Genomic DNA, 23,765 nt, shown 5'->3' with positions numbered 1-23,765 from the left:
CCAAGAAAAATGGAGTGATTTGAAAGTTACAAAAGAATGCCAAGAGAAAGGTAGACCATTGTTGTGTCTACGGTGATGCATCTACAGTGATCTGGACTCTGAATCATCCTGTCAAGGTGAAGAAGGACCTGGACCTTAAGGTGACACCCTCAATTTAAAACCCTATCTATATTTATACTCTCCTCTATAATCCTGAGAAAGAACAAGTCCATGGATACAAGCAAATGTCCATCCTCGACTACTACTTCTGCCAGACCCCACAAAAGATAAATGGAATTTAAAAAAAACATGTACAAAGCAATTTAAAAAAAGAAAAGAAATCGTCCTAAAGGGATTGAGTTCTGTAAATATAATTTGGATGATGTTTTCAAGGAGTCCACAACAAATGGCCAACTTGCTGTTTTGGGTCTTTTAGACCTCCAGAGGTAAAACTAGGTTCAAAGTGACTATGTAATAGTCTCCTTGTTTCTACTCGCCTCTGTTTGAAAGCAGTTAAGATTCAGGGCAAATTTATTCAAATTAAGCTGTACATATATTTTTGGTGCTTGTTCTTGAAAAGACAACCACACAGAGGAGTTTATTCCTGTAAAAACACGAATGAAAAAACAAGCTTTCTAAAAGGAAGAGTGACATGAAACCATCCAAACGATCCAAACACTTAAACGAACGTGTTTCCGTACCTCCTTTTTATCTGTCTGTTGTCGATTGATGTATTTGCCAAGCTATCTGCTAAGGCATCAATAATCGAATACTGATACTATTTAACATGCCACCACTTGCCATGTGGATCAAGGTATCCACAATCGAACACCAATAAACACATCCAATCCAAACTCGTTGTACATTCTCAACATGGAATCATTAATAACTTAAACACTTTAGCATGTCACATGCATTCATTCATTCATCTCCATGTCGTTGAGGGGGTGCTGGAGCAGTTTCCAGGTGACTGGGCAATAGGCGGGGGCACAATGAGACAAACAAACATTCACACACACACACACACACACAATCTTCAATCACCCTACCAATTATGATTGTTAGGATGTGGGAGGGGACAAAATTAATTAAACCCTTGATCTTGGAACTGTGAGGCGGACGTGGTAACCACTCGGCACCATACTGCCGAATAGAAAGGATGCATAAGAAAACAAAATAACAATGACAAATGATAATACAATACTGGCTCGTATGCTTTTTTTTGTTATAATGATGCAACCGTTTTCAAGCTAGAGAATAAAGAAAAAAATTGAATGTCAAAATAATGGTCTGTGCAATGAAAGGAATTACTTTTCCTGCTTAAGGTGTCAGGTTGAAAATTAAATATTGAATATAGTATAGATGGAGATTATACCCTGAGGCAGATGTAATTTCATATTGTTCATCTTAACAAGCAACGTGACTAATGCCAATGTAATAACAGTGCACCGTTCATCTTGATTTATTTCAGGCCATCTCTTTCCTGACTCCACTGGCGGTGATATTTGTGGTGAAGATAATTCAGAGGACAGACAAGACGGAAATTAAAGAAGCATGCTTAGGTAAGTGGAGTTGATTATTTTGAGCAAATTTGATCATCTAACTAAAAGCTTTGTCCCCTTTATGTTAAAGTTGTATGCAATGATTGTATACTTTAAGACTGTTAGTGATGTTTGAGCAGGCTCAGTTTTGTTGCGTGCCAACCAAAAATATAGCCCATTGCATTTTTTGTAAGTAGATTTGAGTCTAATACTGACACATCTGGAATGTACTTGACGAGTCAAATTAAACAGTTTTTTTGCATTTGATTTTATGGTTACTTTACAACACAGTAACAAAATTTTCCATGGGTAATTGACCAGAGGTTAGATGGTACTATAAAAATGATTTTATTCATGCCAAGTTGAAGTTATAAAAAAGACTAGCACACCACACTGTCTCAGTCATTTTATGGATACTGCCAGAACACACATACTAACATCCCAATGGTAATTAGCAAACTGGGCTCAATATGACACAACGCATGTGGCATGAGAGTCACAGCCAAAATGGGAGTTGTTCACTTTAACAACCCATCAGACACATCATGCCTCATTTGTGCAGTTTGTCTAAATTAGCAAGTTGTTCTGAAACATTTACACATTTTTCATTTTTTTACTGGCTACGTGGGTTGAATTCAGTTTATATTAATTAGTTATGGATTATATCTTGACTCATGAATAGCCAACAGGGGCTCTTTGTCATCATTATCAAAGTTAAAATGAAGCAGCAATGCCATCAGTTTAATTTGTTGGGGGGTTGCAGTTTAAAGGGCTACATTTGCCAGTGGACTTTCCCCTCAAAAATAAAACTACTACTGTATTTTTTTTACTATAAATCGTAGTTTGCCTGGGCCTGCAACTAATTCTCAATTACGGACTGGTTTTTTTTTCTGTCTGACCACCAAAATCCTGTTGTGTTGTTTATTTATAGTATAGTAATCAGGAAAAAAACTGTTAGGTTAACAGATCTTATTTAGTGGTTTGTTCTCCATTTTACTCTTGGTACTTTAATGTATGTTTGTTCTTGGTTTGCCCTCACAAAAATGTGATTTATACTCCAAGATGACTGTATCATTATTATTTTTTTACCTCTGCATTGTCTATTCTTTGGCTGGTGCGATTAATAGTTAGGTGTGAATTATAGTCAAAAATGTCCTTTTTGTGCAGCATTATCTTAGAGAGTGAAATCAATTTTAGACCTCAGTGGAGGAGTGCTATGTTTTACAGTTTCTTAAGGACAAGTTTGATTTGAAATAATGATGTATATCAATATAAGATGTATATTTCAGTGTATATTTGCATTGTTCCCTCCTGCAGCAGTGTCGCTGGCTCTTGCCCTGAACGGTGTTTTCACCAACACTATCAAGTTGATTGTTGGAAGGTATGCAAACTGAAATGAACAGTTTTAAAGCAGGATTTAAAAATTGATTTATGTACATAATGCGCACAGATCAGATGGAGTTACTGCAAACCCAATTTATAGCACAGTTTAGTATGCATTGTTTGTGTCATACGTTAAAAAGGCAACCCAAAAATATTATTCACAATGTGATAATAAAAAAAAACTGATATTGGAATATATATTTTAGCATTTTTAAAAGTAAAGAAAAAAAATTCCAGCTAAAAAAAGTCCTGCAGAATTACTGAAAACAGGGTAATGTTCATTTGGGGCTAGTTGCAAACAACTTCTTCCAAATTCACCCCAGATGCATAATAATTGTTTTTAAGGCTTTTCATCTGTTTGGAGTTTAACATTTATTGAAAATTAAAAAAACAAAAAGTGAAATAATAAAACTGGGATGTAAAAAAAATAATCACAGTGCTCGGAATGTTATGATCCCTCGCGTACTATACTTTAGCCTTTAACGCACTATAGAAAAAGCAGGCCAGCAAGATGGCATATAATTGTCCAGTTAATCAAACAAATATCTTTTATATCTGCAATTGGGTATCAACAAGGCTAGAGTGCACCAGCTGCCTCTTGTCCCAAAATAGCTTGGATGGGCTCCCCCACTCAATTAAGAATACATCTCAAAGCAAATAAAAGGATGAATTTATAGGTAAAACATTAGAGAAGTCTTTCAAACCATCTAAAAATAAAAACCTTTGCTTCGTCTTCAGCTGAAAAATGCAATTTTAGTAATGAGAATATTCTCTCCAGGTGGTGATACAAAATACAGCAGTTTTTTGGGGCGCAAGGGTTGTTTTAGACACACCACCAATGTGGAGGTCCAACACAGAATAATCGCCTTAGTGTGGGAAAATGTACTAACACTTAGAGTTCCAATTTTTTTGGGGTGGGTGGGTTAATACGGGGCATAAATCTGCATGGAAAAACAGTCTTCTAATGATTGCACTTGACTCCCAGACCGAGGCCTGATTACTTCCAGCGGTGCTTCCCAGATGGACAAGTGAATGCAAAGATGCAGTGCACTGGCGAGCCACATCTCGTCTTAGAGGGCCGTAAGAGTTTTCCCAGCAGCCATTCCTCTTGTGAGTAGCAGCTGCATCACTTCCAATATGTGGACACACTCACACTCAATGGTGCAGTGCTTCACTCGCCTGACTTTGGTGTGGGCAGGCATGGGGGCGATTCCCGCTAGTGGTAATATTATTGTGAGTGTGAATGGTCGTTTGTCTTTCTGTGTGCCCTACGGCTGACTGGCGACCAGTCTCGGATGCAGTCTGCCTTTCACCCGAAGTCGGCCTGGACAGACTTTGGCAACCCGTATGAGGGTGCACAGTATGGTACATGAATAAATGACAGTTCTTCAGAGAGAAAAAAAATACAATAAGTGGCAGAGATGAGTTCGCTACAATTGTGAGTTGATGAAAGTGAAGCTTCCACTTTGAAGACAAACTATTTTCCTATGTCTTTCTGTTTGGCGATTATTCCCCAGAGCTGTCTGACCGAAATGTGTGCATGAAAAGAAAAGTAGTTTCATCGGGTGATAAATAATTTAGGATTCTAGGTGCCCTGCTGCTGGTATAGATTACCTGTAAAAGACAAAAGAGCTTGTGCGCATCTATCTTTGGCTGCTTTTATAACCTTCGACGAGGTCTGTATGTTTCAAGGTGTTGTGTTCTAAGAAAAGACTGCATAGCAATAACTCTTTAGATAACTAACAGTTTCCACAATGGACCTTTTGTTTGTGAGTCGAATGCAAAAATTGTTGCTATGCCAAAACTGTTCACAATCTTCACCTTGCCATGGAAAGTAATCAATTGCAGGTTGCCAAGGTCCGGAGGCAGTCAAATGTTTTGCACGGAGAGATTATGTCTTCCATCTACCCAGTATTGGTATTGGTCCATTTTAGCCTCAATGACCTGAATAGTTTCAATTTATCATAATGTAAAAAGTACATCTTCTACTGGAGGCGTAATGTCTATTGCGTCTAAAATAAAGACTGACATGGGAATTAAAGTCTATGCATTGTTAACACACTATAAGGAATTATATTTCTTGGCGGTCTGTTTGAGCAAATTACATCCCTTGTAAACCTTAATGTAATTCAATTATGAATTGAAATTTTTGCACATAAATTTAATAAAAAATGGTTTCTTATTTATTTTTTCAACCTATTCCAGGTGGGTGTCTTAAAATGAATTACCTAGACAGGTCGCCAGTCAATCAAAGAGGCAAACAACCATTCACATTCACAATTACACCACAACCGATTGCAAATCAATCTCGCGCTGCCCGCACTAATGTCAGACGAATGAACCACTACACCATCGAATGGGTGAATAAAGGACTATTCTCTTCTATTCTTTATATTTTTTTGCTTTTCAGTTCTGCTTCTTAAAGCCATTCTTATCCAACATCATGCTGTGTGCCCATATTTCTTCAGTGCTAAACTACACATCCTTGACCCAGCTTTTGCTATTCTCATTCACACGGCTCTGTTATGTCATTTATAATGAGTTTGAAGCTTACAAATTTGAAGGACGAACTCAACCCCCATCCCATGTCTCATACAGTCACCTAGGGAACTGAAGGAAAATTCACGACTTTTGTTTGTATGATGGCGCCACCTTAATTCTTTGTATTGCACCCTGCATTGACAGCAAAGGCTGTCCATCCAAATGACAGCCAATGTTAAATTGACCTTGTTATCACCCAAGGTAAAATCATCTATCCTGGTACAAATTGAAATTTTGTATCAAAAATACCGATCGCACAAGGATGGATACAAACTGAATACAGCAATTGTATTTGAACCTTGGCCTCTGTTCATGTTTACTCTTCATCAGTTGCATTTTCTGGACTTGGATTCACTTCTTTCTACCTGGCGGGAAAACTGCAGTGCTTTACCGATCAGGGTCGAGGTCGTAGCTGGCGCCTCTGTGCCATGGTGCTGCCCCTCTACAGCGCCATGATGATTGCTTTATCCAGGACCTGTGACTACAAGCACCACTGGCAAGGTCAGTCTCACACCCCCAAAAATGGGATGGGAATTTTAGGTAGTGTTCTGATTGCAAATATCCATGATTTAAAGCAGTGCATTATTAGTTCCATTAAATAAAAATCACACCACAACCGTATTCATGAGATGAAAAGAAAAACTCTTCTTGGATTAATCATGTTTAAATTAAGCCCCTAAGAAGGTTATTTATTTTAATAGATACATTTGTTTGATGGAAAATGGGATGACGTGGAACTGTTTATTTACAAAACAAGGGGTTAAACAAAAGAGACTGTGCTTTGGATTCTGCCAGACATAAAAGTTAAAATAAACAGAACCAACATCAACATGTTCAACACAAACTAAATTTATGCCCCGCTATGTCAAGCTGATGTATAGCAGAACAGGAATTAAAATGGCGTGTGCAAAATCCGAAATCCTTCCAACAGATTTGTCATATATATGTGACAGCATGCAGTTTTTTTCACTGGGCGGCAAGGATAATTGCTTCTGAGTATAAAACTGATCCTCTGAAAGTGAGTGGGCATTTGATTAAGCGGCTTGTAGGAATCATTAGTACATTGTCTAGAAAGACTGCATTTCCACCCATTAAATATGAAAGAGAAAACGATGAATGTAAAACCCTGATGCTCTACTATGTATTGACAGCATTTCATGTGATATTTATCAGTTAAAAAAAGTATGACCCCTATGTTAATCAAACAAACATTATAGTACTAAAGAACCACAATACTGAAATGAACCACATGCAGTAAATTGTGCATACATGAGACAGGAAGGAAACTAGACTCGGGCTACCCTGTGGAATTGAAAACAAAACTACCTAATGAACTAAAGGACAGCCGCAAGTTCAAGAGCCAAAGAAGACAGTCTTTAAATAATAATAAAAAAAACTGTCCATTCTAAGCCCCATTGCCATTTGTTTGTTCCTCCCACAAATGCTGTCCCCTTCCTCTTCCAGCACCATATGCAGCAACGGTGCAGCCCATTAAACCTGAGGGGCCTCGGTCTGCACTCAGTGTAAACACAAGCTGGGAAACACCATTAGGCTGGCAGCTGAGGTGTGCTTGATAAATACTAATCGCCCCACCTACACTTTTTATGTGAGCTCGGTCTTTTTAGGCTTAGCTATGCCTTCCAGTTAATGTCATGCAGAGGCCATCATATTAATTGATAGCATAAAAACTTAGACTGTTAAATATATTTGACAGGAGTCAATGAAACATTCATTGAACATGCTCATGCATTATATAGGTTCTGAATCCTGAGAATTGAAATCTTTCTTTTCCGCCAGATGGAGAATAAAATAAAGAGTTTTAATGGGACCTAAGAGCCTATATTTTCTGCATAACGTGGAAGTGACTCCTTCAGGATCTGTCTTTTTATAGTCACCATACTAATCCAACAGATGTGATTCATGGATGGTAATATGTAAAAAAAAAAGAAAACTTTTCCATTTCCAGTTAATTTTCACGATTTTCCAAAGAATATACACACTGAGGCAGAATAATACATTCCGTTGCACTCTTTGTTTTGTACTGTGATTGACTGGCCATGAATTTAGGGTATACGCCACCTACTGCCTATTGTCCACTGGGATAGGCCACATGAGCATAAGTGGTCGGAAAAATTAATGAATGAATTAATCTTTGTTTTGTTGCGGGTATTATCAGACTTAAATGAACTGTGTTTAAATGATATGCCCTCCTGTGACTGCACAGATGCCTTTGTGGGAGGAGTGATCGGACTATTGTTCGCTTACATCAGCTACCGCCAGTACTACCCCCCTTTCCTGCACTCGGACTGTCACCTTGCCTACGCCAACCTGGCTGCCACCGCTCACACATCAACGCATCCTCAGGCGGATCAGCAGCCAACTGACAATGCCACTTCCCTCCCCCTGGAGGGCTTGACTGAAGCACCACTATGACTAGTGGCCACCTCTGAGACTACCATCAACACCCCAAACGAGCCAATCAGCCCACCTCCACATTCCCAGTGACCTGTTGGCTCGTGTACATTCCAGTGGACAAGTAAGCCACTCCATTCACTTTTGTTCCGTCTCAGTCTTGACTACTTCCTTTTTTTCCGTGTACCTGTTTTATACTGTTCTTGCTTAGCAACTGTGAAAGTCTTGATGTTGATATCGTCTATGTCAAGAACTTAAGAATATGAAACATTACTATTGCAACTGGAAACAGGCTAAATTGATTGTTTTTGTCGTTACTTGAAATTCCCTGTTTAGAAAAGAATCCTTAAAAAAGCAATCTTTGGCAGCGGGGTTGTAAACACATGAAAGTGTATTGCATCCTTAGATGTAATGAAAAAGGGTTGCCCTGACTTAACTGTGTATTCATGTTTGTGAGCTTATGGTGCTATATCTAACACATCCCAAAGCTAGTAACCTCCATCAAACCATCTTTTTCCCCAAGGTAGCTTGATGTTAAGCTCCCATCAGACTTTGATAAGAATCCCAATAAGGTTCAAGACGGAACAGGCCCTACTGCAATATGTTTGGCTGTAGGACATACACCAATGTAGTATGATTCCCTCTTTTATCCTGGCAAGATCACCCTACTTATTTTAGGTCGACCAATATCATTCATCATCTTCCATACCACGCATCCTCGTAAGGGTTGCGGAGGTCGCTGAAACCTATCCCAGCTAACTTTGGGTGAAAGGCAGACTACACCCTAGACTGGTCGCCAATCAGCCGTAGAGCACACAGAAAGGTAGACGACCATTCACACTCACAATCTAACCGCTACCAGTGGGAATCTCTTGGTACTCTTTAACATATAAGAACCATCACATGACTAAAATCTGTGCAGACTGCAATGATATTGAAGCAACTGGATGATGAAATGATAGTCAGAAATTCAGACATGCCGAAATTTCTATTTCTTTTCCAATTGATGTCTTAGGGCAATTGTGAATCTTTTTTTAATACAGGTATTGTATAAACTATGGGCAGACTAACAAAATATTGTCATCTTTGGTAGTCTTACAGCTAAACAAAAGTCATTGATTTGCTGCAGTCTCCCCCTATGGGACTTGGTATTTACCCGTACCAATTTTTCCATGAACATGAATATAGTGCACATAAACACGATTTTTGAACAACAAAATTGTGGTTAGAGAAAATACTTTATGGCTAGTAAGTCTGGGAAACCAGTAGCCATGAATTTTTGTCAGCAAAAAGGATCATGACAAGGCCTGAGTACCTGCACATGTCTACGCCTTAGGATTTGTTTTATTATAGAACATATTTAAGGTAAGGGACAGAAAGTGTAAGTGCCTTCCGCTCTAGACACATCTACTTTTTAAACAAATACACGGTAGCTCAGACTCTGGTTAACTCATGGCTTGAGTGTAACATTAAATCTTGACTTCAAAAAACCCAATCTTAACTCACATGGACATAAAAAAGTGGTATATCAGATAAAAAGAAAATAATTAAAAATTAATTTATCTCTTTATAGCACAATAATTCAGACTGATGAAATGTATGCACTCTGAATTGTTCATTGTTCATAAAATGAAGGGTGGATGAAACTGTTACGCCATTTATCTTCATAAATTCGTACGGTTTTATAGTTATTAAGGAACCGTGAGAGCATCCTTAACTATGGATAGGCATGATATAATGAAGTTTTACCCTCCGTCAGTTTGCTGGAACAGTTCAAGTAATCAATCATTTCCGGAGCGTTAAAAAGTAGCATTCATTTCTATGAACCCAAAACACTTTGACAGCACAACCCACACACTGTTTTTTTGTTCATGTCTCAGATGAGAGGCACACACTAGTGTAGTACAAGTGGTTTTCCACTGTTGGAGTTGAGTGGAGTGGGCTTTCAATTTACCTTTAACCTTGGATGCTGCTTTGGGAAATTCAGGCATTATGTTGTCTGAAATTAAAAATAGACTCTGAATTCTGACGCTGCGGTATTGGCTAAGTCACTATAGCTACTTAAGGATGAATGTAGAACTAATACATTTTATGGCCACTGCAGTAAAATTCTACTGAAATCTACTAATCCGGCAAATTGTCACTGCTGTTTTTCTCTATCGCTTGAATATTATTATTATTATTATTATTTTTTAAATCCAATCTTCCTACCACATTCCCTTCCTTACCATTCTGTGTTGTCTCACGATCTAACTACGCTTAACATATTCCCACTAAATCAATACCAGACAGGAGGGGACGGCAGGGTGGAAGTTTATCTTCACTGAAAGTCCAAACTGTTCCTGCATTAATCCTCATTACGTGGGGTCACTGCAACTTCTATTTAATGAGGGCACCGCCAATAAATGAGCCTCCAAAGCAGAAGCCCAGAACTGCAAATCAGCATGTATTGCAGACTATAATCTTATGAATGAATATACAATGCAGCATCTCTGTAATACACACCTAAACACCAAAATAGCTTCAGTCAAACTAGAAAAAAAATCACCATTGTGTGAATTGAGGCTGTTGAACCAGAAAAAAACATGTACCTTTTATTTCATTTTGTATAGATTACTTCCCATTTTTTTACATTGTAAAACATAACTTGTAAGCCAATGTCACACAAAGTTTGTCTTTGTAGGAACTAATTACATAACAATTAGTTTTGCAATGACTTGTCTTAAATGGGGAGTTTGAAGGTTTCAGCCCAATTTCACAAATCTCATATTGTACGTTTGGATTTTAGAATTTTTCCAGAGGTGGATATGACTATAATTACCCCAAGGTACGCATGATCACGCTATGACAGTCACATCATTGGTTAAAAAGCTTCAGTCTGCAGTTCTTCCTTGGGCACAAAGGTTTCTTTAAACTAAAAACAAAGTAAACTCCTGTTTTAATAGTGTATTATGGTTGTTTTCCATAAATAACCACTTCAAATGTAATAGAGAACTCCCTCAGCATACCATTTTTTTCCATACATAGTATTTCAGCCTCAATATCTTACCTCAAAATTCTTCTAACATGTTCGCTTGTGTGTGTGCGCTCAAATGCATGCATGTGTGCTCTAAAGAAAGTAATATAAAATCAAACACAGGTGCAACAGCAAAGGAGACTGGAAAAGATTTATCGCCACAGGTTGTATTGAGAGTCAAAAAATGTGTAACTGTGAGCTTTGAAAAATTCACTAATTGTGACATTGCTTGATTTGGTGTCCTGATATTTGCATTTGTATTGGTTAAAAAGAAAATATATTTCCATGTCTATTTTTTGGGTATTTTTGTTTGTTTTTAATATGGCACCATCTATAGATTTAAGAGAAATGGTCCGGTTTAAAAAAAAATGCATGTCAAAACATCACTACTTTGGTAAAGAAATGGATAACTTCTTTTGTGTGTGTTTTTTTTGTTTTGTTTATAATTAAATGCTAATTTATGCTACTTGTTCTTCCCACTTCACTACACAGTGGACTCAAGGGACGGAGAAGGTAATTGAAGTTCAATGAGTTATATTATCTGCTTCATGGTAAAAATGTCAGAAGAATAAATGTGTGTAGGATCTAGGAATTGTTGTTCATGGCATGCTAGTTCGGTTTGTAAGAAAATACAATTGATTCTTTTTCTTGTAAAGAAAAAGCATGCCTTGCCTTGTTCTGACATTTCAATACCGTGCGTGTGTATAATAGAGGACTGCAACTTTGTGAAATATGTCTATGAAGAAAAGAAGACTGCAGTGGTGTTAGGAAGTGTTTTTAGTCATACAGCCTTTCCAAAGCAAGAGTAAACAAAATGTGAAGTTTAATTCATTGACAATAAAGGCTTCTTATATTTATACTATCCAGGTGTCAATTTTCTTTTCTTTTTACTACTAAATTTGTGGTAAGTATTGACTATGTTGTTACAAAGGTATTTCTTTACCCAAAAGAATATTACATCTTTTCCTAGGCATTTCTAAAATGGATTCTGTGCCCTCAGGGGGTCTTCGGACATACTGATATTGCCCCAATTATAGGTGAAAGAGCTTCCTTAACTTGGTTCCCTTGATGTGAAATTTACAGCCTGAGGCGCTTGACTGCCCAAATCCTTAAGGAAACATAATTTAGTGTTTCAGTATTCACAAATTCATTTTCTTGGGAGTTATCTAAAGGCAAGGGTCATGCTAAAGATGAAGCATGATATGACTATTAAATCCAGACATTGGTTTCTTTGTAGCAAACAGACTTTTTTTTTCGATACGGAAGATTATTATCGTTTAACTGAGAAAAGCCCACAACAAAAACCCACAAAATTTTGTAACGCGGCAATGTTTGTATGCGTCATTTTCAAACAACGTTGATGTGTGTGATGTGATTTAAAAAGAACTCAAAGCCTTTTGTTGATATAATTGAGCATCTCTCAAAGGGATTTTTCAGAGCTCTTTTCTATGATGGTTTGATAATTTGATCAGACAGAAGGCATGTGCAGGCTGATATTTTTAAGTCAATTAAATGTGTTATTCTAATTTGAATCCCAAAAGGAAAATTCAGTTTTCACTCTGCTTGAGATATTGAGTTGCAAGTATTACATCACACAGAGAAGAAGACCACATGCACAGGGGGAGCCAAAGAGGGATGTCAGAATGATGGCGTGGAAATGAAACTCTTGCCATGGGAATCTGATTGCAGTACTGTATTACAAATCAGAGCCTGGCATTTTAAAAAATCAATTTGATTCGCTTACCTTTCTCAGGGAAGAAATCGGATTTAAAAACCTTTCCTTTGTAACACCACATTGAGAGTCACACTTTTCAATCTTATTCTTTTACATATTATATTTAAGCTTCATTGTTTTTGTTGAAAATGAATGAATGAATATCCCCGTCCAATCAGATTGGACGTCATGCACCCTCAATGGCAGCCAATGAGTTCCTGTGAGGTAGTTTATTTAAAATCTATGAATGTGATGGAACTCATTTTTATTATAAATTAAAAATAGTATATTTTTATTACTTGTTGCTATTGTTAATGGTGGGTATACACTATACACTAAAAACATAAAGAAATAAGTCACTTATTAAAGTCCTAAACTCTTAATTTTCTCTGTAACGAGCAGTGTGAGCGTGGGATTTTAATAATGAAAATCTTTCGCTTTCTTTCAATGTATTCTTACCTAGAAATAAGGACCGCTGGCATATCTAAAAAATTTATAAACTGAGTCTCTTTAGAAGAGAAGTTAAAAGAGTCACCATATTGGATTATAATTAATATCGCAGTCAAGAAATGTATTAGATTTCTGCAGACCTTTTCCATATATTAGAGTTTGCAAGCGGATATGTTCACATTTTTCTGAGATGGATAAGCTGCCCTCTAAATATGTCAGAACACATTACTCACCATGCTACAAACGTAAAAATGTTATTAGTGGATTTCATGCAGGCCTGTCTTGAAGAAAAGTTGGATTAGGTCATGAGCAAACATCTTTTCTGTTTTTATTTTTTTCATGTTGGTCCACAATATACCTCACTTTGACGTGGATGCAGTAGCTCATCTGTAAAGAGGGCATGGAATCCAGACGCACTCTAGAAAAATATCGAAAAACGGCATGTCATTGTTGGAAAGATGCCACTAAACATTACCATTCTAACATGATTTATTAAAAGCAGAGTCCCACTAACTTGATACCTATGTAGGATCGAATTTATATTTGAAAATTCTGTTACAGTGACATTTTACATAACAATAACATTTTGTATACGGGCACGTTACACCCACCAGCTTGGCATGAATCACTACCTAAGAGGAAATTGACATTCATAATAGATCAATAGCAACAAGAAGACAGCTGAAGATGTACCTCTCATGCTCCTGTCAATTCCGCCGAGTACTGTGCCACATTGCAACCTAGTAATTTCTGTCATATCTGCCTCATTAATGCACAAACTGCAAACTTGCCAAAGAGCCAAACCCACCACAAACTCTCAAGGGTGCTTTCTTAGATTGTTGTTGCGTGCAATTGTGCCTCTCATTGTCACCAAGATTTTTATTTTTCTTAGTCACAGACCACAATGGATCCACAGCTCATAAGTTTCTTCATTTACTTTGTGAGTTTAAAGTTAGCAAAGGACAAAAGTTACTGGCTGATTTGAGTGTAGTCGGGAAAAGAAAAGCTGATCATTTCAATTTGTTATTTTAATTTCAAATTTCACCATGATAATGACTGCCATTTAATTTTCTATAGGATGATGTCAGCGCTGGATAAATTATCTCAACAGAAGGTTCCCCTGAGAGCAAGCGGTGACTCAGAAATGCCTTACAATTAGCAGGACGTGGCCTAAAATGTCCCAGCATCAATAGTGAATGACCTGATAAAAACAGGAAAAGGGACAGCCACTTCTATGCATACGCTTGCAAGAGAAAAATAGAATAACGATAAACCAATAAGCAAATATAAAAAAATGGAAATAAAATTCTACACAGGAAATATCTGCAAAGTCAAACCACCAGCATAGAAAAGCATCCCCATGCAATTTCTCCCGAAAAAAAAATAATTTTTGATTGAACTTTGTGGGTCCAACCAGATCCAATACTATGATGGCACATAGACACGGATTGGTTGATCTCAGCTATATGTCACCAGACACGTGTATCTTACTGGTGCCTTTAAATTTCACGAAGCATGCCAAAGTGATGTTGACTCCGATCTTGATTAGTTTTTTTCCCAGCCTCAATTTACAAAATCATATACATAAATCATACATATGATGGATTAGCGTAACACACCTCTGCATGGTCCCCAGTACTATGACATCTTACACTTGCGGTAATAGTCTTTCATCTTAATATAAAACTGAAGTAGTGCTGCTCATCTAGTTTAGTTGCACCAAAATAAAAAAGTCTACAGTACAATCATGAATATTATATAACTAAGCACTTTGGGACAATATTCGTATGTAGATTTTGATGATAAGTGCCGGGACTAAGCGCACTAAGTGCATAAACAACATAATAAAAAGATACTACTTTGGGATGGAAATGTTAACATTTGGCTTTTGCCTCCCACCCAGAAGCAGTACATTGTATAATGTGGCGTATGTTATGCTTACATCTGTCTGGGAAATTCTGACATTTCGGCATCTTGTATCCTTGGGGGTGCAATTAACCTTGAAGCTCTAATTTAACATCTTGGGGCGGATTGTACCTGTGCCCCTTTTTGATTAGCTTGAAAGAAAAATGTCTGGTTCCTTTTTTGAGGGAAATTACCACGTCCGCCAATTAATTAATTCCTACTATGTGAAGGAGATCCTTTGATAAAGGGCTGACATTGCCAGGTCATGGGTAACTCTATAATAATTATTATTTATCATCTACAAATGTGATACTAATATGGTATAAGGGGAAAGATATATTTGAAACATAACAACGGTGCAACATTGGAATCCATTTTTTATTATTTTAGTCTTCCCAGTCTGTGTATTACCACCACTACTGTTTATTAGGTGGCTTAACTGCAAATTACTGCATCATTTCTGCCACAAGTGATATAATAATTAAAGGTTTGTATTGTTCCCGCTTCTTCATCTCTTCTGAAATAGGAACTCCTGCAGCACAAAGCCACTATTAGATCGTGAGTAATTTAAAAAAATTCAAATAAATCTGTCATAAAGGAGTTCAATATGCCCGCAGTTAAATGAAATGTATTTAAAAAACCTGAATTTTAAAAGTCGGGACAACAATTGACAGTTTAAACCCCAATATAGACTCGTCTATTTACTCATTGATAAGTTGACTTATTTATCTATCGTGATAAGTTGATTTAATCATCTATCCTTATCTGTTCCTCCAAGAAGGTAACTAATATCATACATGTAATTTAGATTCCTACTCATTCATTCTATTTCCATGCTGCTTATCCTCACAAGGGTCACGGGGGTGCTATAGCCTGTATACCCTAAATTGGTCGCCAGCCAATTGCATGGCACAAGGAGACAAACATATAAATGAAAGAATGAAAATGTACAATACATACAAGAATGTGAAGTGACTAACCTTGTTTCCTCCCGTCTGAATGATCTCACTAAAATAGTCACCCAAAAATGACAGCCTGCCAACCGCATTGCGCCGAGGGCTGACAGACACACAATCTTACTCACTCCAGAAGTGATAAACACCCCGTATTGAAATGATCAGGTCTCTGAGATGAGACAGGGAATATAAACGGCTTAATTTTGAAGCTCTCTGTTTTGATGGTCACTTTTGATTTAATGACGTGCCATGTTTGCTATATATTAAACACCACAATCTCCTACAAAACAACAGTTGCGTGTCGGAAATTGATTAATAATACCAAGTTCTCTGCTACGAGGGGAAGAAATGTGTCTAGGGATCCATGACTGACATGTGCTCAATGAAATGGCAATCTAAAATCTTTTTTTCTTCCACACAGCACCAAATCCTTTTGTCCATAGAGTCTCCTAACACATAAGAGGCAGAATAAGAAAACAACATGGTTTATTTAACCAGTTAAACTACAGCCATAATCTCTCAACATCATACAGGTTTATTGTTTCTCCGTATGGGAACATTACCTTGTTTCGTTGATGCAAAATATCATATTTTATTCATAAGCTCACACAAGCACATGCGGTAGTGGCTACCCTTCTGCAGTGTTTGGTCCCTTGAAACCAGGTTCCTGTCACTCGTGATTGCAAATCTTATTCAGGCCAGCTGTGGTCCCCGTTCCCTGCTTGTCCTCTCTTGATCTGGCCAAGTAGCATTGCTGCCAATACCCATCAGCCCCGGACATCAATCACTGAACGCCCCAGATCACGTTACATCTCGAATTGCTCATTTCGTCCTTCTAAAATGTAGAATATATCATGCAATTGAACCACCTTCTTCAAAAGATAGAGCAAAATAAAATAAAATATCTAACCTCACACAGTTTAAACATATGGTTATTTGATTTATCATCTACTGTTAGTAGCTTTTTCCTAACCTGAAATGAATGTGTATTTGAGCATGTCTGAATGTGTAAGAGTCTACTTTGTTGTTTAAACTATCTGAATGAAACGGCACTGATGAAGAATTGCTTGAACGTCAGCTTCTATAATTCATGTTAATATTTTGTCTGATGCATTATCAAGCCTAAAATCTTATTCAATTTGCTCGCAGGATGAATTTAACTGTAGATAACAGCAGTGAGTTCAACTTTGGGCAGTTTTTAGGAGGTTTTATGTATTCATGATTTTAGCATTTTCACGCCAATGCTCAGACCCTAACCCCCGCAAAATATGAGGGTCTACTGTACTATTCATCATCAATGTAATTTTTTTTTTAAATCGTTTAGAACATTTCCACCAAAGAGACGCGTTTTGAGGTAGTGTGCATATGCCCCGGGCAATATACATTTGTTTGTTACACTGTTTATAGCTGGCCTGCAAGTGAGTCGAGTAGAGGGACCCCTGGGAGATTCTCCAAAGCTGACAAGTCATTGGTGTGTCTCATTGCATTTGTGTCATAATATGAACCAATCACTGCTGTCTCACGGGGTGCCCTACAAGCCACATTCCAGAAATAGCAAGAATTGGCCCTGTGTCGAGGATTCCTGACAGTTACATGTCATTGCATTGTCTCAAGTAATGCTTTGTCAGTGATATAGAGCAAACTGTCTCACCTGTCTCTCTGACCCAAGATAATTGCCTAGTTTGACTGCCTCATTTCAGTCTTCCTGCATCATTCCATTTTCATTACTTCTTAATGGTTATTTCGTTCAGAGTTCTGGGGAGCTGGAACCAATCCCAGCTATCTTTTGACAAGTCAGGTTACACCCTGGAGTGGATTAACAATGAATCACAGGCCACATATACAGGCAGACAACTTCCTCTTACTGACATTCTGTCACTGAAAGGGAACGCACACTTTTTGAATAAGTGAAAAAGTGAACTTTAGCAAGATCAGTGACATGGCACAAAAATGTAACTCTAAACACAGAATATTGCTCAAATGGGACTACTCTGACTTTCTGGCACGTGTGTGTTGATCAATTGGCTCAGAAAGCTCCTGTTTAATTGGCAATTTCAGAGAATAAATTGTAATGGGTTTCAACGGCAAAGTTAGGATATATTTTGTATAGTGGGTCAGAGCTCTTAACAAGCCAACTTCCTCCCAAAATTGGCATGAAAGTTTTGGCACATATGTGTTGCAGTATAAGAAAAAAAAAACCTTCCCAATGTCAGACTTGACTGATTTTGGCACCATTTTTTTCTTATAAGTTTCAGTTCAGCATTTTTCTTGCTTAACTTAATTGCTGCTCAGTAGGGAAAATGTGAATCTGAGTGTCTTTGTAGACTGAACAATGAGAGTTGACTGACTTCCATTGACAAAAGTGCATGACGTCCTCTTCATTTCAACTTGGATTCGACCTACAGCCTTGTCAATGGTGTTGAAACATGATCACAGAATGCCAACCATCCCAGTTTAATAGATTTGATGCCTGTCACTGTCAAGGCCAGTGAAGTGAGTTATAATTACAGAATGAAAAAAGCTTGTTAGTTGCAAACCTGGTGGCAGCAACACAACAGTAATACTCCATCAACTTCACATTTTCTGATATTCTTTGGGGGCATTCATTGCTCAAAGGCCAATTCTTTGTGGTTAACCTTTAAGAAGGTTACTGTGGTGTAAAAAATCCAACTTTGCACTAAATGAATTCCATCTGCCCACTCCGGTCCATTTCTTATAATGACTGCTTTGTGTGCAGTGGAAATTTTCCTGTACAAAAGGAAAGATGCATTTCTGTTAAGATAGACATAATTTTGATCATTTGGTCCAATTAGCATAAATGTTCAATAACTATATATACACAAATTAAGATAGATCCAAAACTTCAAGGTCAAAGAATGTAGTTAGGGAATGAATAAATTGTTCTCCAACAGGACCCTTTCCATCATGCAGTATTAATTCCCTGATCAAAATGCCGTGGAAGGAAAGGGTCCAGGACAACAGAAGCACCAACATTTTTTCTTACTTATTGGTTTTGTTTTCTAAATCTTGTTATTCCAGAACAAGATGGATTACCAGACTGCTGATAAATTAAATAAACATGTGGGTTTACAACTGCTCATTCCCTTGCGCTCCATTTTCTTGGGAGCGCCTGAAGGTACAAGTTGTTATTCTTATCTTTTAATCACAGATTTATAAAGTAGTATCCAGATACTTATTTCAAAGTACTTGGAAGAACCAAAAGGTACAATTTTTTTTAATGATTGTTTTAGGACTGTTAGCAAATTCACAATTTAAGTTATAGTTTATTTATAAAAGATATAGTTTCAGTACAGTGTGTCTCTTGGGTAAAAAAAATGTGACATGACGTTTTTCATTCGCTTATTCTCCAAAAAATGCAAATCATCAATAAACATAATTAGGAACAAAAACAGCAGACAGATGAAGTAAACATGTCTGTTCTTCTGACTATCAAATACATGATTTATGGATATTCTTGGCTGCTCAGAATGCAAAGGGAAATGCAACCACTCAAAAATGTATACAGTACTCAATGTGCTGCAATATAAGCCATAAAAATGGTTGAGGCAGGCATAAGGTCAGCAACGAGGCATAGCCTCTCTGACCTTGTGCCCTATTACGCTCGCTCCCATAGATGAGTATCTGTACTGTTTTAAAAATAGAGGAAGGTACGGTCAAGAGAAGCGGGAAAAAGACCAATCAATACACTTTCCATCTGTTGGATTCCCATGCCATCCTATCCAAAGGGAACCCGGAATAAATTGTCACCCTCGCCCATGTCATTATCAAGCCCCTAGGGAACCCTGTATATGATGTAACCAATAGTGTATCATTAGGAATTTTCACATTTGAATTACTAGTTTGACTCAGCGAGATTACAATTCAATAGGATTGCAAGTCACACATTTCAAGAGAACAATTACACGTCTCACCTATTTCTTCATATATTTGTTATAACATTACTCGACCTGTACTGATCTTGTTTTTCACCGTTCATTTTTTTCCAATTTATTGCTGAGAAACAATTAGGATTTTTATTCCCCATTCCTCTTAATGAGTGTTTTCCAGGAATAGAAAGGAGCTTTTGTCATGCTTATTAAAATGAAAAAAACATGCTCTTGGAAGCCTAAAATACTGTAATTAAATGAATTCCAAGTTACAACAGAGATCTGTTTAGGCTTACAGATCAAGGCACAGCAAGCTAGTGAAATCAAACTAAAAGGGGAGGAAAAAATGACCTCAAAATAGTCCTTTATAGTCTGTGTGGCTGGATTCTTTTTTCATTTGGAATGTTTAACAAAACCTCAGGAAGAAAAGTACGTGATTGCAGAGGCGGAGAAAGAACCTCTGCCTTCATCACCTTTGTGTTCTATTCGGCCTCAGAAGCACAAAGTTGGGTTCGTTAATTTCCTTTGTTGTGCTTGACTTGGTCCGGTGGCGGAATTGCTGCTCATTATAGGATTTGTGGCCACACCATGTTGTTGGGCCATCCTGCTCCTCTCTGTATGGGGAAACAGCTCCACTATTAAGTCAGAGCATTAGGAGTCTCCATTACGGAATGTACCACGGAGACACATAAAAAGCCAAATAGCAGTGCAGATAGTTGCAGAGCAAGGCAGTGCATTTTGGCAGCATTTTATTCTGTCTAGCACATCACTAAACCATTTCCATGCTTAGTATGACACATTTTTCAAACTAGTACTACTTTACTAAAGTATGTTCTAGTATATATCTAACACTACGTATTAGGGCCTTTTGCAATAAGTACCGTGTGGGTACAAGACCACCAACCTCTTCTAAAAGCCATGGCCTGCATGCCGTTTCGCCATTCATACGCAAAGACTCAACATGAATCACATACAAACTTGAGGATGTGTTTTGTGGGTGTTTAAACCTTGTATTTGTTTGATGGCCAGGTTTTATGAATGAGGAAGTTGCAATTGTGCCAACAGAACACACAAGGAAAACGCACCCGTCCTCCCAAAACTTTCAACAAAATGTGACACTAACAGGTGGATTTGTGAATTTTGTAGCTCTAATATTAAAGACAACAAACAAAAATCAGTCAGTTCACATGTGAAGAACATCTATCCTATGCTGCAGTTAAATTGCTTGATTTTGCCTTGTGCATTTTTATGTTGAACGCTAATTCACCAAGCAAGTCATCAAATGATTTTGACCTTTATATGTACGTACTGTATGCCTCGTTGCCATTTCCTATTTGATTAAAGTCTTGATAAATTACACACCTGGATTGGATCAATATACGTGATATTTGATTGCTCATAAAGCAAATGAAAAAATATCTTACTGTTTCCTTTTAAAAAGTCATTGACATGAAGTAACATTTTCTATCTGATCCTTATTGAGCCAGAAAAGGTCACTTCTTTTCACTTCTTAATAACGGGTAATTTATATGACTAAAATGAGGTCCCAATGAAATTTAATGTTTTTTTCACTTTTTCTTTCACCATCCACATTTAAATAGCAATCTAAAACTACCAAAAGCTTGTCTAAAACATCCCTTTGCTTGGCTTACACACATGCTGGTCTAGATTTAGATGGTGTGTGTGTTAAATGAATGCCCCCATTTAGAATTCAAAACCCTCCTGAAAGGTCATCTTATCACATTTTAACTCAATCCTTCAAAAAAGATCTTGAAATCCATCCATCTTCCATTCCACATCTTAGAAAAGGTTGGCTGTAGCCTCAATTGCTCACAAATCAAACGGTACATAGTCAACTCATCGGGAGATTTAAAATGGAAATAAAATAAAAAGATTGGAGGATATAAATTTTCTTTTATGATAATACGCAAGAGAGTTGATCTATAATGACATCTCCTGAAGTATGCCCTTCAAACTTTTCTCTCCAGATAGAAAGACATGCTGGGAACATGATCAAAATGAGTCATCATATCCACTCTGTTAACCAACTCCTCTATTATATGACCATGAGACCTATTTATTTTACTTGCAGTAGTACTTTCTCTCTCCTTCTTCACACTTTTATGTAGACTTCATGACCAAAGAAACTATAATATTTAATTACCAGCTCATGACAGAAATCGGTCGCATTTATTGATGCACTGCCATCAATGCTCATTTTCCAGCACAAGCATTGATCCATGCTATTTGCCAGAGGCTCAAATAAGGACGATGGCTGTATACATATCATCTTGTAAGTCCTCTTAGCATAATTGTTCTTTAAACAAATGACAACTCTGCTTCCCAAGTGCCAGATAATCTCAATGAGGCATTGAATTCCCTAGCAATTGAAAGTCCCTGTGCACACACACCGAATCAACTGTGTATTAGTAGTTTTTACAATTCAAGGACAACAAGGCACAGAGTACACACTTAAGGAGAGAGGTGTTGAATGAAGCCAAAGAAAGTTCAGTGTCAGCGTGTTTAGCCGGAAATTTATCATAAGGATCTCAGTTTTCCCTAGATTGTTTTTATGCAGATAACCGGCTTGTTTTTGGCTTCTACCCTTGCTTTCATTATCTGCTTTATGCAGAGTTCTCATCCAATTAAATTTGAATATACACTAATGCTTTTGGAGTTAACGGAGAAAAATTATCTGAGTCTGCATTTATTAGAATATCAATTGAGATGCTTTTATGCAAAGTCTGAGACCAATCAACAAACTGAAAGTGTTTTGTACGCTTCCGATTTCAAGAGATAGGAATGTATGAGAGCAAATAAGCCGATCTTAAAGAAAGAAGATTCAAAAGGGACCATCCAAGAGAAAAGTATTTATGCAATGTGGTGGAAGGCGTGACAGAAGGTGACATAATTGCAGACTCAAATCGTGAAGCAATTTTTCTTATCCACTTTAATCTGGTTTTCTCCCAAGTGAAAGTATAGTGAGTCACTAAGACAGCTAATAAATATGATTTCCCAATTGTGACCATCTTTCGTGAATCATCAGGCTTTTCTTGAATGTTGAAAACGTGTATTTTTTCAAAATATTTTCATTGTGTGTCCAAAACACTTTCTTCAGAGGTGATAAAAGAAAACGGCCAAAAGAAACCTCACCTCAGGATTCATCATTCTGATCTTTTGATCTCTTTTTACATGTTTTTTATCAGATGTTATGACATTCAAAGACTGATACTTTTATATATTACACAAAAATCTGTGTTTTCTTTGCACTCTGGGTCATTTCAGACAGATGTCTGTTGGAATATAGTATGTTACGTGGATCTGTTAAGCAGCACGAAGGTGTGGGTACAGTAATTGCCATTCTTGTATAGACGTGAACACTATTTATACCAATTCATAACAGCATATGTTCCACACTCCCATTATCCATTCTAACACGTCTAAACTAAATAAGTGTTTCCCCATAATCCATCACTTTCTACTTTGAAATTATTGATTGTTATGTATATAATGACTCTTTTTGATGTTACAAACTAGCAATTTAGAATCCCTTTGATAGCTACAAATGGAATTGAAGCAGTGCTGTCAACTACACAGCTGACAGTTCCTTTACTACACATCTCATTTAGGCTTCATTAATAATAACTTAGACGTGGCAGATGTTCAATAATTGCTTAGATGATAAGAACAAACCAAGCATATCATAATTCATTCTGACATCTACCCAAAAAAATCAAAGTATTGGATAGCTGGAGAAGCCAAAAATGTTTTCTTAGTCGTCTCAAACTTAGGCAACCTGGGAAATGTCGGAAAACGATCAATCGGTGTAAATCAGAGTGTTTTTGCAGTAATTTGTTTGTTTCTTTGGTCTCTATCTTTTTTATTTTGCCTGCTGTGCTCACCAGCGGTATTCATTTCAAATAAAGATCAAGATGATTGCTGTCAGCAATGGCAGAAATGAGAGCCTGGAGACCAATAGGA

General features: G+C 37.3%; 1 protein-coding gene across 3 annotated transcripts in view; it reads left to right on the top strand.

Annotated features, from left to right (window-relative positions):
- Positions 1-14,509, top strand: part of plpp4 (phospholipid phosphatase 4) — a 30,300-nt gene extending 15,791 nt beyond the window's left edge. For 2 of the 3 annotated variants that reach the window (XM_077612598.1, XM_077612599.1), the window contains exons 3-7: positions 1,451-1,541; positions 2,838-2,901; positions 3,889-4,013; positions 5,775-5,945; positions 7,669-11,734. In XM_077612598.1, coding sequence (XP_077468724.1) covers positions 1,451-1,541; positions 2,838-2,901; positions 3,889-4,013; positions 5,775-5,945; positions 7,669-7,877 — 660 coding nt within the window. In that variant the 3' untranslated portion in view covers positions 7,878-11,734. Of the gene's footprint in view, positions 1-1,450; positions 1,542-2,837; positions 2,902-3,888; positions 4,014-5,774; positions 5,946-7,668; positions 11,735-14,113 lie in introns of those variants that run through there. The other variant, XR_013303768.1, reaches the window with a different exon arrangement.
- The last annotated feature ends 9,256 nt before the right edge of the window (positions 14,510-23,765 follow it).

This window comes from Stigmatopora argus, chromosome 11 (genome assembly GCF_051989625.1).
Source record: "Stigmatopora argus isolate UIUO_Sarg chromosome 11, RoL_Sarg_1.0, whole genome shotgun sequence".
In the NCBI taxonomy this organism is placed as follows: Eukaryota; Metazoa; Chordata; class Actinopteri; order Syngnathiformes; family Syngnathidae; genus Stigmatopora; species Stigmatopora argus.
The sequence above is the reverse complement of the archived record's forward strand: the minus strand, read 5'-3'. Positions and strand labels throughout refer to the sequence as shown.